Below are 16913 nucleotides of genomic sequence, written 5' to 3'. Positions count from 1 at the left end.
GGGAAAAAAACCTGCAAAAGTACACAGCTTGAGTGCTATGTTGTGTTATTTATAAAGGTCTTTGGAAATCCAGTACAATTTTTTTCTTTCATGATTACAGAAGTCACTTCTTTGTAACTGAAAATGAATGCCAGACAAGAACTATACCTACAGCATCTCAGAAGAATACAACTAAATTGCGAGCTAAATATAATGATAGCTAAATATAATACTAGTTGTCAAATTTTTATGCTTATAGTCAGATCTCCATGCACAATTTTTACTTTTTCTAGAAAGTAAATGGCCAGATAATGCAGCTGAGTAAGAAGTTACTGTGTTACTGAAAATATACATAGTTTTGAATACAATATGGCTCATACACATGTAAGTAGGTGTTCGCCAACTATGTACAAAGACCATTTAAGCAATTTTTGTCTCAGAGAAAATTCCGATTTGAGCAGTCAAAATATTCTGGGTCATGGCTGAAGAAGATGTGTCATGGTTTACACCATTTTATTATTTACACGTATTATTATGTCTGATTCTAAACAAGGTGCTATCCTGTCCTACTTTCAGTCGCTGCTACCACTCACTATAAACTATGCTATTTTGGAGAATCAAAACACCATTTAGAAACAGGACTTGTGAAGAAAATGGTTCCAATTTCTAGAAGTCAAGTTCCTTCTTATTCTCACCTCAGAGAAGACTTTGGAAAGAAAACAAACAGCTTTCTCCTTCTAGGTGGGAAATAAAAGAAATAGGTGGAGCAAATACATCAGAAACTTTACAATATGTGGGATTTTCCTCATGACGTTGCATTCCTATACATGACTTCTGATGGACAAAAGTACAACATATTTACTGTTTTAAGTAAAACATAGGGAAGGGATCTTAAAATGGTATTCCTTCAGATGTCAAGCTAATAATCTGTTTCTTGGCAAGTTCCAGTGTACTATCCTTACATTCCCAGTTGTTCCAGCCTAGTAGTACATTAACCTTGTCTCTCTGCTGGACACTAGTGGCTTGTATAAAATGAGTTGACATTTTGAACACACATTTCTCTGGCACCTTTCTGGCACCTTCCTGGGAATATTCAGAGCCTAGTGACCAAACATACATGAATAAAAGTGAATTTTCTCTCTCAAAAAATCACAAGTAATGCTTAAGCCATATGTCAGAGGCTGCAATGCTTTCATTGCCTGCACAGGCCCAGTTTGCTTTTCATAATTTAAAATGCAACAAGGGGAAAAAAAAAGGCATGAAAAGTTCAGAGTGCAAATATTCTTTGGTTTACTTATTAAAACAAAAGGACACAGCAAACAGCAAGAACACTGGCAATTAAATAAACAGCAAATTCTTTATATGCTTCCTAACAAAAAGCCTTCTGGTATTTGAAATGTATCAACTTCATGCTTTTAAGTACATTACAGTGTCTAGAAAGTCACATTTTTTTTTTTTATCCCCCAAAGGTAAGACAGGGAGAAGATGAGGGAGAAAAAGAAGGATGAAATGTAGGAGAGGAGAAAAGAAGAAAAAAAGATTATTCAAGATTCCATTTTTCCATTAGTTAAATAGTATCTAACACAACAATAAAACTAATTTCTGTTTCTAGTTTCATTGTACACAAAGCAAATAAGCTTGGAATTTATTTTCAGATGATCAAGCTTTCTGAATTCACATCATCATACACATCAGCCTAGTATATAAAATATACTGACTCACACCTTTCCAAAAAAGAATTGTGACCCTTCCAACCCAAAAGACTGATTCTATTCTACTAGCAGTATTCTTAGTATCTTAAGGAATTGCACAGATAAGTCACTATGGTTTACTTTATCATAGGCAGAGTTAAAATTATGTACCACAGGTGGTTTCTAGGGAACACTCTTCCCCAGTTAGGCTATTTTACTGTAGCTTATTCCTCAAATATCCCCATAATATCAAAGAAGCAAGCATCTGTGCGGGCCTATAAGGATCTCTGGCAGATTCTCCCTTGCAGACAGGAGACACCACCGAGCCAGAGATGAACAAGGCTGTGAAGACTCCACATGACAGCATCACTGATAATATTTAGAACTGACTGCTTCGTAAGAGCAACACTAGGAAGCTATGATCTGTGCAGAGAGCATAAAAGACTACAAATCAATCAAATATACATACTTCACATATAAAGAAATTATAGAGTGTACCATCACCATGATAGTCTCTTACTAACATTAGTGGACTCTGTTAGTTTAGAAATAATGCTGTACATCTATGAAAGATGTGGATTGTCTGACAGCATATTGTTCTGTGTATCTATCTTGCAGACTGTTACTCTATTTGGACTATTCTGTTTTATTCTTTATTCAGCTGTTTCTATAGGAAAAGCACAGTAAAAAAAGTCATGTGCAGCCTTTCTTCCAGATGGACTGTGCATATAGGTCATAATAAGGAATCAATTTAATAAAAGATATTTTGGAAATATTTCTCATAATGTAAAAAACCTTTTTTGCATGCTCCCTTATTCCTTCATAAATCAACAGTGTGCCATCTACAAATAATGCACAGGCATACTTATATGTTCCCCTCATCTAGCATTTTGTTGACACCATCACAAAGTTTCTGCAAATGGAGTTTATAAGGTCCAAAAGGATTGTACAAGGCAGCCAAAAATTCACAATCAGAGAAGTGATCAAACACGTTGTTGATGCGTCCATGTGACTTCGCAGTTAGGTGACGCTGAATGATTTCATGAAGTAGCTCTCTACAATCGTTCAACAGTTTGGACAAAAAATTCCTGTCGAAGGTATAATCCACCTGATGGAAACTGACCACAGTCTTAGCCAGCTGATGAACTTTCTTCTTGAATTTCTCCATCAACGCTATTTCATCATGATTAAATTGGTTGTTCCTGTAGAGAATTGCCAACTTCAGGACTATTTTAATGAGGTTTTTGATGATCTTCTCCGCTTCCTTTTTATTTTGTGTATATTCCTTTGTCACTCTGTAGAGCTCATCTAAAACATCACTGCTTGTATCATCGATCAAAGTAGTTGCTATTGATTTGGACACCATTTTTCCAAGGATCTTCTTCTGGGCCTGAATGGCCAGACTTTTGGAGTTGAAGACATCTGTGGCCACTGCGGAGGGGAAAGGTATGCAGTCAATACTTCATATTAGACATATTATGGACAGTAAATTCAGGAATATTTGCATGTCTATCTGTTTGTATTAGTCCTACTAAGTGCACAAAAGTAATGCAAAACTTATGTACATAGTTGCAGAAACCCCCATCTTTCCAATCCCCAAAATTCTGTTGTCTTTAGGTTTACATTCTTTTAGAGCGTTTTACTTCTGAGAAAACACATAATGAGATAGAACATGTTAAAAAATATTTTTTGTGTATTTATATCCTATGTATGGATTCATGTGATTTCAAATTGAGGGAATAAACCTGCCATATTTGATCAAATGAGTTTTAAGTCTGATCTGATTCTCATATTCATAACAAAATCTGAAGCCATGACTATCCCAATGTCATGTCAATTACCACTGCTACTCCATTAGAGACAGTAATTCAGTGAATCAACTATTGTAAGATTTTTTCCTTATTAGCATTTTACATGATTTAATTCAGATCCTACATATCTATTATATTTTTATCTATCTATTTCTACATATGTACAGATATATGTTAAAAATATAATACAAACACAAAAATCCTTTGTCAGCAAACAATACCGAGATTCTCTGGATGCAATGTAAAGAAGCTACGTTTCAGAAAGAAAGCACGTATAAAGTAACACTATGTCCTATACTCAATGCAGAAATAGCCAAAAATGAACAGTCTAGGTACTGCCCTAACACTTGCTAGCATAACCTTATACAGAAATCCTCCTTTAGACCTTTTATTAGACCAATAAAGTAGATCCTAGAAAAGATTTCCACCTCCCAGACTATGCTTGCTTGCACCAATATACCCAATGACCAGTTTGTAATTTCTTTAAATACTTAAAAGACCCAGAACGTTCTTTCAGAAGCTTGTTTTGTGAAATGTTACCACTCATGTTCTGTTGCCAGTGTCAACTATTTACAGCACATTCCTTTTGCAGCTCCTTCTCCACTAGGGCACATGTGAATTCATATTTGGGGTTGAATGGTGTGGGAGATGGCTGCCTTTATACTGCAGCTTTCCTGGAGCCTCCAGCTTCATCTGCTTACATCTACTTCACATATGGAGGGTTTGCTTTGAAAACATAGCGCCTGGAAACATCATTTTTTTTTCTTTTAATAAAAACATAAAACTATGCAGATGCCAAACAGTTAGCCCCTGAATTTGGAAAAGGTTTTCTCCTAACTGTTTGTATTTGGGCAGCTGGGCGTGTTGAGACACAGGGTGCCTCTAGGGTTCCAGCAAATAGAAGGAACTTGTCTTTCAGGACATGTAAAACAAATCTGTATTTTTTTCTTTAAAAATAGCTTTGACAAACTTAACAACAAGCTCCTTTTTTGTTACCTCAGAAACTTTCAAGCGGATTTATTTCTAAAGACTTTCAGTGCATACATGCATTTTGTTTTGAAGCATGAAGTGTTTGAGTACATTTTTTAAAATCTTTACTACATGAGGACACTCAAAAACCAAAGAACCCATTGTTAACTATCTTGGGCAAAGCACTCAAGATCACAAGACTGGCATGTTTCTCAACCACAAAGATACAGGAAGCCGTTGAAGATGCTAAGTAGTCAATCAGAACTGAAAATACTTGATTCACTTTTTGTGTTTTTAAACATAAACCTGCAACTGTTACCATTCAAATAAAACAAAGTATTTCAAAGGGTGGTCAAATACTAGAACTCAACTGCCAATGCTTTACAAAAATCTATAGATGAACAAAAGCTTTTTCCCTCCAAAACAGGCATATTGATAGTTCTTTCATAACTTTTATTTCTCAAAGCCTTCCAATTTACTAATTGCTCATGATATCTTCTTTCTGACAGTCCACAAAGTTATACAGATGTTCATACTAATAGCAGTAGTTGTTTCAAAGTACCTTCCATAAATCTGCAAAGACCCCCCCCCTACAATATATACGTATTTTAAAATGTTCTGCACATGTTCTTATAAAGTGCTAACTGTATCACACAGAAGCTCCACTGTAATTGAACAGAAATCTGCAACCTGCCTCCTGAGTCATGCAAGCTACGGTTCTAACAATTTACAAGTAACAGCCTGCAAAGTATCAAATTCAAGAAACTGAAAACATGATGACAGTTTTCTAAAAGTTTTACAGTTTTTCAACAAAACCTCCTTACATTATGTAATTTAACATTTGACAAAGCAGAGCTCCACATCTAATTACCATCGCTAAGCAAAACAGGAACTGTTCACTTACAAGAGGTGTTAAAACTCAACGGTATGTCTCTAAAAACTGTCCCAATATTTGGGACTACACAGCATGGGCTATTTTCTATCTACACCAGAGGTCACCCTCATTTTCCCTATATTGCTACATGAGTTCTAATTCAGTCGCTAAATACGTACATTTCATACTTGAGCATTTCAGTCAATCCAAAAAGGAATGTGTATTTTATGATCAGAATTTTTCCTCATTATCAACAGCAGAAAAACCTAAAATGTATTTCAGTCAATTGCTTAAATAAAACTGAGTTTAATCAGTAAGATTATGGAGCTCCTTCAGACTGAACATACATACTTCTTTAAAAATGAATAAAATTATTACTTACTTGTTCATCAAAAGGAATTGCAATTGTTAACGCTCACAGGAGAAAGAGAGGCAAAACAGCTGAGGTCTATTTATTCTGCTAAATTATTATTCAGGTGTGAGGCTTATTTATTCTGCTAAATCCAGCACACACTTTATGATGTGCTTTGAAATGCTGTCAGAAGCTATCACAGAGTGAACGTGGGGTTCTGCCCCTCACCATAACAGAAGCTCTTCTCAGCTACCTTTCTCTCCCGCCTGCAGTGCTTCATGCTGCTTTGGTACCTCAGAATGCAAAAATACATCGTAGTGGTTTCACTTCCTTGAAAAGAGAGCTGAAAGGAAATTGCGCTGCTGAGCAAGCTAGTGCAACACCAATAGCTGTTACTGCTAACTGACAGCCGGGACAATTAGCAGAAATGGCGGAGAAGGAGGTCCTGTGGCTCGGAAGAGCAAGGGATGTGTCAAGAAGAGGTTAAAACATTAACCTGGTATCTGCAAATGCAGACACTTGCATGTATCAAAGATGCCTGATTCATGGATCACAGGGTGCTGGGGAGGGGTGGCCACTGGCTGCACCTGTCACCAGCCCCCTGTTCCCAACGTGAGCACAGCCCAGAACCCCCTTTCAAACCTTTCAAACTACAATTTCAGATCGGAGCACCTAAAAAATAAGGCTGTAAATCCACATGCAGAGAACTACTTAAACCAGCCTCATTTGCTTAGGGTTGACTGTACGCAGTCAGTTTTTAAGAGTGACCACAGTAGCTGGCCAGCATGTACAAACCTCTGACCACACCTATTGTGCTGACAGGTCCTATCGTTGCACGTTAAACTCAAATCGTGCCACTTCTCTGGTGGCCTGCAGTAGACCCAGAATGAAAGCAGGTAATCCCACTAATTTTCATTATCTCACAGATAGTTTTTCCTCATGACCGCTCTTTACATTTCCTATTTCTTTCTTGTGCAGTTTTACACTTCACTTTTAAAAAGTGTTTCATCAAAAAATACCCCTTTGAAATCAATGGGATGTCATTTTTTGTCCAATGTAAACAAATAAACATGACTATCTTCAGTAGAGCTGCCCTCCACAGGGGAGTGCAGTCCAAGGCGAAAGGCTCTCAGAGGAAACTTTGCCTCCTTTACTTCAAAATATACAGGATCTTAGCGATAATGGGCACATCTGCAAAGTCTTCTGATTTATGGTACAGAGGAGTGAACAAGTTGCTAGAGACTGCCTCCTGTGAAAGCTGGGAGGTCATTAATTCTGAAACTTTTAATTTTTGCAACCAACAGCAGGGTGCTTAACATCAGTATCTTGCATGTTGAAGTCAATAAATATTGGGCATGTAGCATTCCGGATGTGTTTTCCTCAAAATATTTTACCTGACGTGTTTTTTAAGTTTCCTTAAAACTGTGGTGGAAATATAAACTTCTGGTGAAAATTGAGAATTGTGGGTTAATAAACTCTCAGCAGACTGGTACAGAAGTACAAGAACGCTACTACTTAAGGCTGTGATGCTGACTTTTCCCTGACATGGAAGCTAGTACACCTCCCATTGTATTCAGGCAAATGCCTATTACCAAACCACCTGTATCTTGGTTCTGTTTGATCTAAAAAAGTATTTGGAAAAGAAAAAAAGTTGATTCAGATGATTTCACTGCCTTAAATCAAGGCAGAGTGTTTCTTCCACGAGATAACAGTTGATGGTAGATTCAACATCACTTGCCGTTGAGTGTATTCAAACTCATGTACGTTGACAATGAATATTTGAGTCACTGACTGTTTTTAAGCTTGTTGTAATACAGAAAGACCAGGAAAAAACCACCCAGTAAAAACTTCCATTCCACAGGCAAGTCAAGAATTGAGCCTTCTGACATGAGTTGCATTTCTAGTGTACGTACCTGGTATGTTGATACAACAGTCCCTGTGGAACAGAAAATGTACTGTGAAGCAATTAATAATCACTGCTGCATGTGACCCAGTTCTCATTTTAGTGATTGGCACACCATGTACTGCACCAGTACGTGGGAGCGCAAGGTCCAAAAATGACAGGATTTTTTGGGCAAGGCACAAAGGACACTTGCATGGGATTATGAGGTAAGAGCAGCAACAGCACTTCAGGCAACATTTAAAAGACTGTATCGTGTAGCTTTTGAGAAATGTGGCAACGCATTTCCTGCCAGGCATCCTGTGTGGACAAGTGTGTTTGCCTCTCTACAGGCCGTGGGTGAGAACAACAGCTGAAAGCCCGCGCATGCCATATGAATTCCATGTTCAGTCAGACTCCTGGAGTGAGAAAGCATCATTTCCCTGAGGGAGGCAACTTGAAATCAAGCTTACTTGACAGCGCTATTCTCTCTGAGTGTATGTGACCATGAGTCATACACCTCCAAAGTCATTAGATCAACTAGATATCAAGGGATTAAAAAAAAAAAAAAATAATCACTGAATTTTTACTGTTTCTTGTGCCTTCTGCTTTCTGGGTCTCTACAGAGCTACCCCTGTTTTCAGGAATGATAAAGACCAGAAACCTCAAAAAAAGTAAGTAAGCTGAGGTGTATAAATATATGACTTCATGTATAAACACATGACTTCAGTAAGGTAAAGCTCCAATGGTGGTAAACTGCAAGAGCTAGCATCAGTGAATGAACAAGTCCTGAAGCACAGAACAGGCAGTTAAAATAGAGTCATATGCCTATTACCAGAGCTGTAACAATTTTCATAATGTGCTTATTATGTGACAATAAGATTTAAAAAAAACGAGCGATAGGACATAGACTATGAATTCTTCAGATATGAATAAGGTAAGCTGATTTTTCTAGCTGCCACCATGATTTGTAGCTGCTTCTTAATAACCACCTGAGTGAGTCACAGTTTCAAAGAACATTTTTTGGTGGTGTGTTTTGTTGGTTTTTTTTAAACAGAAGAGTCAGTGTTGTGATTCTTATCCATGTGCTTCAAAGTTTCCTGGGTGAAAGATGCATTACACATTTACATTTTCTAAAAGCACAGATACAGTAGATGCAATGTAGAAATCATTCCAAAAACACAGCAGTCCCCAGACAGCCACTTCAGCATACTGGCCAGTCTCTGCGTTTGCAAGCATCTGTTCACTTGTTGGCTTTTCAAAAGCTGATGAAAACTGAAGGTTGTACCAGACCTGCAAGACCAGACAGTGCTCTGACAGCTTTCACTCTTCAGCCTCAGACACTGGGATTGCAATTTCTAAGCTGACTGATGGCAGGGGTTAGAAGAGACCAGCCACAGAGTTTATTGTGAAAAGGACTGCAACAAGGCAGATAGCACAGGCAAGCATGATCAGGCAGTGGAAAACCCAGAGGGCAAACAGCAGAAGTAGAAAAAAACCCAACCCAACAAACAAGGGCCCTATACAGTACTTAATTCTTACACATAACATCTCTACTTTTTTGAGTCTGGTACACATGTTCCTTATTTGAAGAGCAAATATTTTATTTGGCACCTTGTTTTTAAAAAAGGGCAATTTATATATCAGTATCAATTTTAACCAGAAAACAGTTGAAACAAATTTTCAGTGCATACAAAGCATTCATTCATAAAGGTAAGTAACCTTTGCCTACAGTTCTCTTAATGAGCACAAGTAAATTGTACTAAATTCTCACTCACCGTAACCTTTACAAACTGAGCATACTATGAGAATGTTAATACATCAAACAATGTGTACCAATTTTAACATTCACACTGGAAGACCTTCAAAAGAAAAAATACCCAATCTGAAGCCACACCTAATGCATAGCAAATATTGCATGAGCAGGCTGACTGAATTTGGAAGTCGGCTCTGAGGCTGCAAGTCACTCTGAAGCAACACTTAATCAATTTTTGGAAAAAATCTGGCTAATCAAGCATTTTTTTGAAATCCACTGCATGTCTAATCTGTAATCATACTGCATACATTCACCAGCAAGAACATGGGCAAGAAAAAAGAAAAACTAGCAAACACCTGTGGGATCGAGTCAAGATTAAGTGCTGAAGAAGTAATTGCCTGTAGGTTTGCAAAACACATAGATTGTTATATATGCTTCCTGATTTTGCTATTTAATCCTAGCTTTATTGTACTAAAATGTCCAAAATTTGACCAATGGCAAAAGATGACCCACATTCTAGCTGCAAAACCAAAAACAAACCATGAGAAAATGGAAAACAAAATACTTTTTTGATCAAGAGGTGAGAAGAATTGCCAAAGAAAGTACCTAGAGGTTAAGGCTGGGTAGTGTGGCAAGGAAAGATGCTATATCCAACTTGAATGTATGTGCAGAGTTTTGCAGTCCCATGAGAGCAGTCTGTGCCAACAAGTTATTCTGGTTTTGCATGCCTGTGCTTCCCACAGTCACCCTGTGTATCACATGATACATATACTGTAGCTGATTTAGAAATATTAAAAGCTTTCTTAAAAGCCATTTTTCCTAGAGCTTCTGCATGTATTTTAATGAACAGTGCAGCTTTAACAAGAAGAAAAAACATCAGATTAACTTCTGATGATTGCTCTTAAGAGAAGCAGAATTTAAAATATGCTGGACATTAAACAGAGAAAATGACAGTCACACAGAGAGGGGTCATGAACTTAATTTGGTATTTCACTCCTTTGCCACCATTTGTTATCCTTGCTGGAATGTAACAACAGGTGCTGTGGTATTAAACACCCAGCCTGTGTATTTCAGTTTTGGCTATTTCAGGGTTATATCAAGTTCCTCTGTATCTACCAGGTGTCCTTGCACGCTCAACAGTAATACTGCACAAATCTTTTCATAGGAAATAAAGCATCATTAGGTCCTTCTTATCGAGCAAATGGCACAGGTACTGTTTTGGGTTTTTTTAATCCAGCCTGCAGAAACACGTACCAAACTGCAGCAAGGCAACAGTGCCAAGCTTACTAACCCAAGTGGCACTTCCAATAAAATAATATGGTCATTAGAACTGAATGTTTTATCAAAAGTTAAAGTTTTAAAAAAGGCATTTAATTGCTCTTACAACCACCCTGGCAAAAAGAATGCCTTCTCACAAAAAACGCTTAACTATAGACACAGGAACTAGAGTGTAACAGGAGAGCGTCTGGCTTTAATGCAGAAGGGAAAGTCCTGAGACCAGCAGCCCTGGGGAACTTTGAATCTACTGCAGAGACTTGAATTTGACAAAGGGGCAGGAGAGGAAGTTAAGAGGAAGTTTAAGTTATATGTAGCAAAAATATAATTCACTGGAAGGTCGGGACAAGATGGCAATCTGGCAGGAGAGGAACGGGGAACTCAATTTACAAGCATCGGGTAGAAAACCTGACTGTCAAAATGCAAAGGGCATATATTTTCAATAGCATGTAAAGGAAGCCACAGCAGAGGCTTCAGAGAGTTCACATGACAGGTTTGTGAATAATCTTGCAAAGGCTTCGAAAATAATGTTTTCCATGCATTTCTAGTTGGGCTTCTCTGTTCTCAATGTTGACCTGTACGCCACCCTGTCTGTTTCTTGCAGATGGCATGGGAGTCCCCCAGTATCCCTCTTTCATTTTAATGTTGAAAAAAGGCTGGATTTCTAGCTTACATTTTGTTTATATATATTTTAGTCTTGTATCTTCCACTGGTTGCCCTGAGACACTAAGTGACACGTGCCCCACAGGCACATAATTTGATTTCTGTCTTTCCAAAGAAACCTCTGAGATGGTGAAGACTGCCACAGCTACAGGCCAGATAGACAAAAAAAACCAGTAATCATTCCCAGGACACTCAAGTCTCAGGTGTCTGGTTAGTATATTCTTTTTTCAGTATCAACACTGAAACAGATTCTAAAAAACAAGAAAATATGCCATCTAAGAATTTTACTTATCAGATACTGACTGTTCTTCTGGCCTGGGACGCTAGTGACACCCTTTATCTCTCTTGCAGTTTGTAAATTTTTCACTCCCTGCCTTCCTGTTTTATAGCATGAAGGGTAAGTTTTCTGGCATTACATGCATGACTGTACATACAATATATGCTTTGTCTACTCTTCTCCACCAGTCAGTCATGATACCTGTGATTATGGAGGACTACACTTGGTGGCCATAGTGGTCTTTTCCGCTGCCACTGCTAACATGCATTTCCCTTATTTTCCTTTTCCACAAAGGGCAAAATAAAGCACCCTCTATGTTTTAATCCCTGCCCGCCCCCCCCAGTATTTAGTAGCTGCAGCCTGTTCCCTCTGTATCCATAGTACATCTACCAGGACTTTCATGCAAACTTCCAGCAATGAAATCATAGAATAAGAGAATCATTTATGTTGGAAAAGACCTTTGAGATCACCAGGTCCAACCATTAACCCAGGACTGCCAAGTCCACCACTAAACCATGTCCCCAAGCACCACATCTATGCCTTTTTGAAACACCTCCAGAGATGGTGATTCCACCACCTGCCTGGGCAGCCTGTTCCAGTGCTTGACCACCCCTTCCATAAATAAATTTTTCATAATATCCAATCTAAACTCCCCTGGCATAACTTGAGGCCACTTCCTCTTGTCCTGTTCCTACTTATCTGGGAGAAGAGACCGACCCCCACCTGCCTACAGCCTCCTTGCAGGGAGCTGTAGGGAGCAGTAAGGTCCCTCTGAAGTCTCCTCCAGGCTAAACACCCCCAGCCCCCTCAGCCGCTCCTCATCAGCCCTGTGCCCCAGCCCCTTCCCCAGCCCCGCTGCCCGTCTCTGGACACGCTGCAGCCCCTCTACGTCCCTCTTGCAGAGAGGGGCCCAGACCTGAACACAGGGTTCGAGGGGCGGCCTCAGCAGTGCCCAGTGCAGGGGGACGGTCACTGCCCTGGTCCTGCTGGCCACACTGGTTCACACAAAAGCCAGAATGTAAGCTGAGAGTATTTTATCTCCTTCATTCCCTTACCCCCTTTGCTGTCAGTTCAGAACAGGCTCCCCAGGGCTCAAATGCACAACCTATCTTTTGCAGGCTTTGCGTTGACTCCTGTTTGTTTTACTTGGTTTGCTTTATTCCTTGCATCTCCAATTTGAAACCAATGCTCAGAACATCTGATAAAGTATGCAAAGTACTTCTGTAACACTTACTTGGAAAAAAAAACCCCACCTTTAAAATCTTTGCCTTAACAACATCTAAACTCTCAAGCATAAACTAAGACTGTCAAAGCACAGGTCCACCTCCCCATGTGCCTTAAGAGTTTGGTTTTGCTTTCACTGATGTCATTAAATCCTAGTAGAATTTAAAGCATAAGAGAAAAAAACAGGTCTTTTACTAATGTTAGCAACTTGTTCTTATAAATTGTATCTTCTTGTTAAACATTATGTGTGACACTGTTACTTTCTTTTATGTCAGGAAGTAGTATTAGTCGGAAACAGAAATTTGATATTTAGCAGAGCACTAGCAAACCTATTTAATTGTAAATGTTGCAAATATATTGACTGACTAAAACTAGATAGCCTCCAGAGGTCCCTTTCAGCCTCAACTGTTCTGTGATTCTGTAAAACCTGCATCTATTTTGTAGTTCACTCCCTAGGGCATGGCGCCGGAGATTGAATGTACTTTTTTTACAGCCGTTGACTACTGCAGAATTTAAATGTCTGGCTTCTGTACTGTACACTGGCATCAAATGGCATTTTTAAGTAGGTGACGAACAGCACTGATCAGCTATGAAGGGATTTCACCACCAGGAAAGGTTGTTTTGCTTGAGATTTTCATGATTATTAACCAACAAGTAAGAAGGAGGGAATGCAGAATTGAACTCGGAGAATGAAAGGCCTTAGGTGGTTAAACACCACCAATTCTGCACTGAAATAAAAATAACAGCTTCTTTTCACCCCGCCATGATACTGCTACCCTCATCTCCCATACCGCACGGCATTACGTAACAAGCCAAAACGCATTGATCAAAATCCACCACAATTTACGTCTCTTCCCATTGACTACAAAAAAACAACTGCTTGTTGCAAAGAAAGGTTAGTTTAAACATAACACCTTGCATTACAGACTTCTAAATCTCTGATCTCCAGCATCGAAGACAAAGCTGTGGGCTTGGCAAAGACATCTTACCACAGATGTAGACATCACAGCCGAACTTTATTCTTACCCCTTCCTGAAGTACCCACTATTTCTGTTCACAGCTGCTCAAACTCACAATTCATTGTTTCACGTTCTTTGTTAGTTTCTGAAGTAAAGTCTAAATCACTACTTCTAAGGGAATATTTTTATTACAATTTTTTTTTAAGTGAACAGGAATATTCATTCATTTCCTCTTTTGCCCATAGGAAAAAGCAGCCCTTCGAATCAGTAGCTGAAATGTTCTCAAGTGTCGTGTACTTGCTTTTGCGAATATTAAAGCAAAATTTTCTTCCTTCTATAAATAAAATTATCTTTGTAGGGGAGTTTCATAAGGTGGACATAGTAAAAGCAAAAGCTTTAAGTTTTAAACCAATGGAATTTCTGCATTTTTCAAAGTCAAAGTTTTCTACACACCTTAATGAAGTTAATTAAGTGGAAGCTTGTCTGTGCATGCAGTGATTCAGTGCTTTGTTAATTCCTGTATGAAGTGAAACGTAAACATTTTGGGATCAAGACTTGAGGGTAGCACATTCTTAGAGGTCCACTGAAATCACCAGTCAGCTACCAATGCCTTAGAGAAACCTGCCAGTACTGACCTTCATAGATATGCAAAATACATCTCAGAGTATGTCCCTGGATTTCAAATTACAAACCTTTCAAGGATAAATGCTCTCAAATAAACTAAATGCTAACTGCCACTTTACAGCATTATAGCCTCATTATTGTAAACTGCCAGCAGGAACAGGACCCTCTGCAGAGACCCTAGCATTTGTATATCGTATGTCAAACTGAAGTGCAGGTTTCCTCCATTGCAATGCAAAACAGACTATTTGATCTTTCATTACTGATCTGTATAGTTACAAATATCAATACTGAATTCAGCAAAAGGTAGGGAAAAATACATTAGTTTATACAGTGTCTATTCAGTCCTCTACATTGCTTCTGCTGAAACAGATCTGTGGTGAAGATTTTGGATCCCAAGTTCCCCAGCCTGAATCTGCCACGCCATGCAGAAACGCAGGCTCTCTACTTCTCACTGCTAGCCAGCCAAGCACTAGAAATGAACCACAAAAAAGAAGTGCGACACAGAATCACATGATGAAACTGAATCAAACCAGACCCCAAACCAGGCAGGGAATCTTATGAAGAAAAACAAAATGCATGAAAAAACATCCCAAACAGATTAATGTAGAATGAAACTCTCAAAGTACAGCTTTCCCAGTTTCTCTCCTCGTCACTCAAAACAAGACTGTGTACAACTGACAGCAGATTTAAGGCTTGTGCTTTTGCTGATGTTCTGGTTAAAATTACCAAGTTGCTGGCAGTTGCATTTACACCGCTAACCCACAGTGTATTCAGTTGTCATGATGGAGATGCATCCACAAAAGTGTACACCTACCATTAAAAACCACAGATGCAGACAGAGAAAACATGAAAACCTGTAACTTCCAGATTTCCCACAATACAAAAAAAAAAAAAGTTAAGGTCAATGCGTGTATGACTAACAATCAGATTGGTGCTATTTATTAATGCAGAAACAGTCAAAGCACTCAAAATCTTTCACAGAGTTATATACAGCAACTGTTACTACTGACAGTGCTACCACCGGATCTACGAAGTATCTACCTAATATGCAAACATGAAAAATTAAGCCTTAAACATGAAAAACAAGTCATTCTGGCTTTAACGCCATTATGAAATTGATGAAACTGTTCTCTTCTGAAACTGATGAAACACTACTTCTTCTATTGAGTGTGAGGTACAGAAAAACAGAAGTTGTTTCATAAAGTAGCAGAAAAATCAGTAGCTCTTTCACACCTCTTTATGATATGTTCTCCTCTTACCACATTTTGCAATCTAATTGTAAGAAAAAATTGCTCCAGAAGGTTGAAATAACACCTGCAATACAGTTTTAATTTGCTTTAATTATTACCCAAATGTGTTTATAGAGACTTTAAATGCATGAGGAGAGAGTGGAGAGGGGAAGTAATTTGCTTCTCAAAAAGCAGTATTTAAGAACACTTATGAAACTGTTACATTTGACAGAAGACTTGACCAAATGATAAATCATTACTGATTAAAGGAAAGATGTATGCTGTTGAATAAAAATTACAAATTACAATTAGTATTTGAGCGTTACATTTTCCTTATGTTAGCCCTGGCACATCTCATTATTCTTAGAAGCCATTGATTTGGCCCGTTGCTACACTTAGAAAGAATCCTGACACAGAATACAGCCTTTTGAAATGGAGGTGCAAGGCCCTTCCCTTACCCAGATATTTCTTTTGATTCTCCAGAATTCACTGACTTTTCCTCCCTGATCTCTAAAGTCTCTCTCATTTATGACAGTGCAAAGTTTGCAAATTCCTTAAAAAAATAACCCAAGGGTCTAAGAAGTACTATAATATAGCACATGCTGTCATCCACTGATAAATGGAAGGAAGGCAGGGAAACTAAGTCTCCAGTGCAACAATCAATTCTGCATGATGGAAAAGACTGACAGAATTTCAAAACAAAGTACTATCTTTGCATATGTGGAGTACTGTGTCCAGTTTTGGAGTCCACCATATCGCCCAAAAAAAGGAGCTGACAAACTGAAGTGAGTCCAGCAGACAGCCACTGGGATGGTTAGGGAGCTGCAGTGCATGATACCGAGGACAGGCTGAGAGCTCTAGGTTTGCTCAACCTGAAGGCTAATGTGGACCTAACCACTGCACCTAACCTGTTACTGAATAGTTACAGAGAAGACAGAGCCAGGCTTTTTTTGAGGATATACAGCAAAAGAACGGGGGGCAACAGACACAAGCATTAGGAATAACCACCTTTGTAGCAAGGGTGGTCAAACACTGGAACATGTTGCTTGAGAAACTGTGGGACCACCACTCTCGCAGACGCTACCAACTTGACTGGAGAAAGCCTAAGCAACCTCATCTAACTTTGAATTTGGATCCAACGTCGAAGCTGGCTCTGCCTGAAGTGGAAGGTTGTGCCTGATGAGCTCCAGAAGCTCCCTGCAGCCTCAGTTAGTCTATGATTCTCTCTATTGACCAGACAGCTCAAAGGACTGCATCTTGTTTGAAGTTAAAGGTATGAGTCTTGAAGTTTGCAATGGATTAAAATATTTGATTGCATAAGTATAATTATATTAATGGAATTTTCTCAAAG

The 16913-nt window shown here is 38.7% G+C and overlaps 1 protein-coding gene across 8 annotated transcripts in view; it reads right to left on the bottom strand.

Moving 5' to 3' along the window:
* Positions 1–1245: 1245 nt before the first annotated feature.
* TNFAIP8 (TNF alpha induced protein 8) overlaps positions 1246–16913 on the bottom strand; it is a 66255-nt gene continuing 50587 nt past the window's right edge. For 3 of the 8 annotated variants that reach the window (XM_056324918.1, XM_056324921.1, XM_056324920.1), the window contains 2 exons: positions 4022–4224; positions 1246–3101 (listed from right to left, as the gene is read on the bottom strand). In XM_056324918.1, the coding sequence (XP_056180893.1) occupies positions 2536–3101; positions 4022–4028 (573 nt within the window). In that variant the 5' untranslated portion in view covers positions 4029–4224 and the 3' untranslated portion in view covers positions 1246–2535. Of the gene's footprint in view, positions 3102–4021; positions 4225–5706; positions 7081–16913 lie in introns of those variants that run through there. The other 5 variants (XM_056324924.1, XM_056324922.1, XM_056324917.1 and 2 more) reach the window with 3 other exon arrangements.

The sequence above is a fragment of the Falco biarmicus genome, chromosome Z, assembly GCF_023638135.1.
Source record: "Falco biarmicus isolate bFalBia1 chromosome Z, bFalBia1.pri, whole genome shotgun sequence".
In the NCBI taxonomy this organism is placed as follows: Eukaryota; Metazoa; Chordata; class Aves; order Falconiformes; family Falconidae; genus Falco; species Falco biarmicus.
This window is presented reverse-complemented; position numbering and strand designations above follow the sequence as displayed.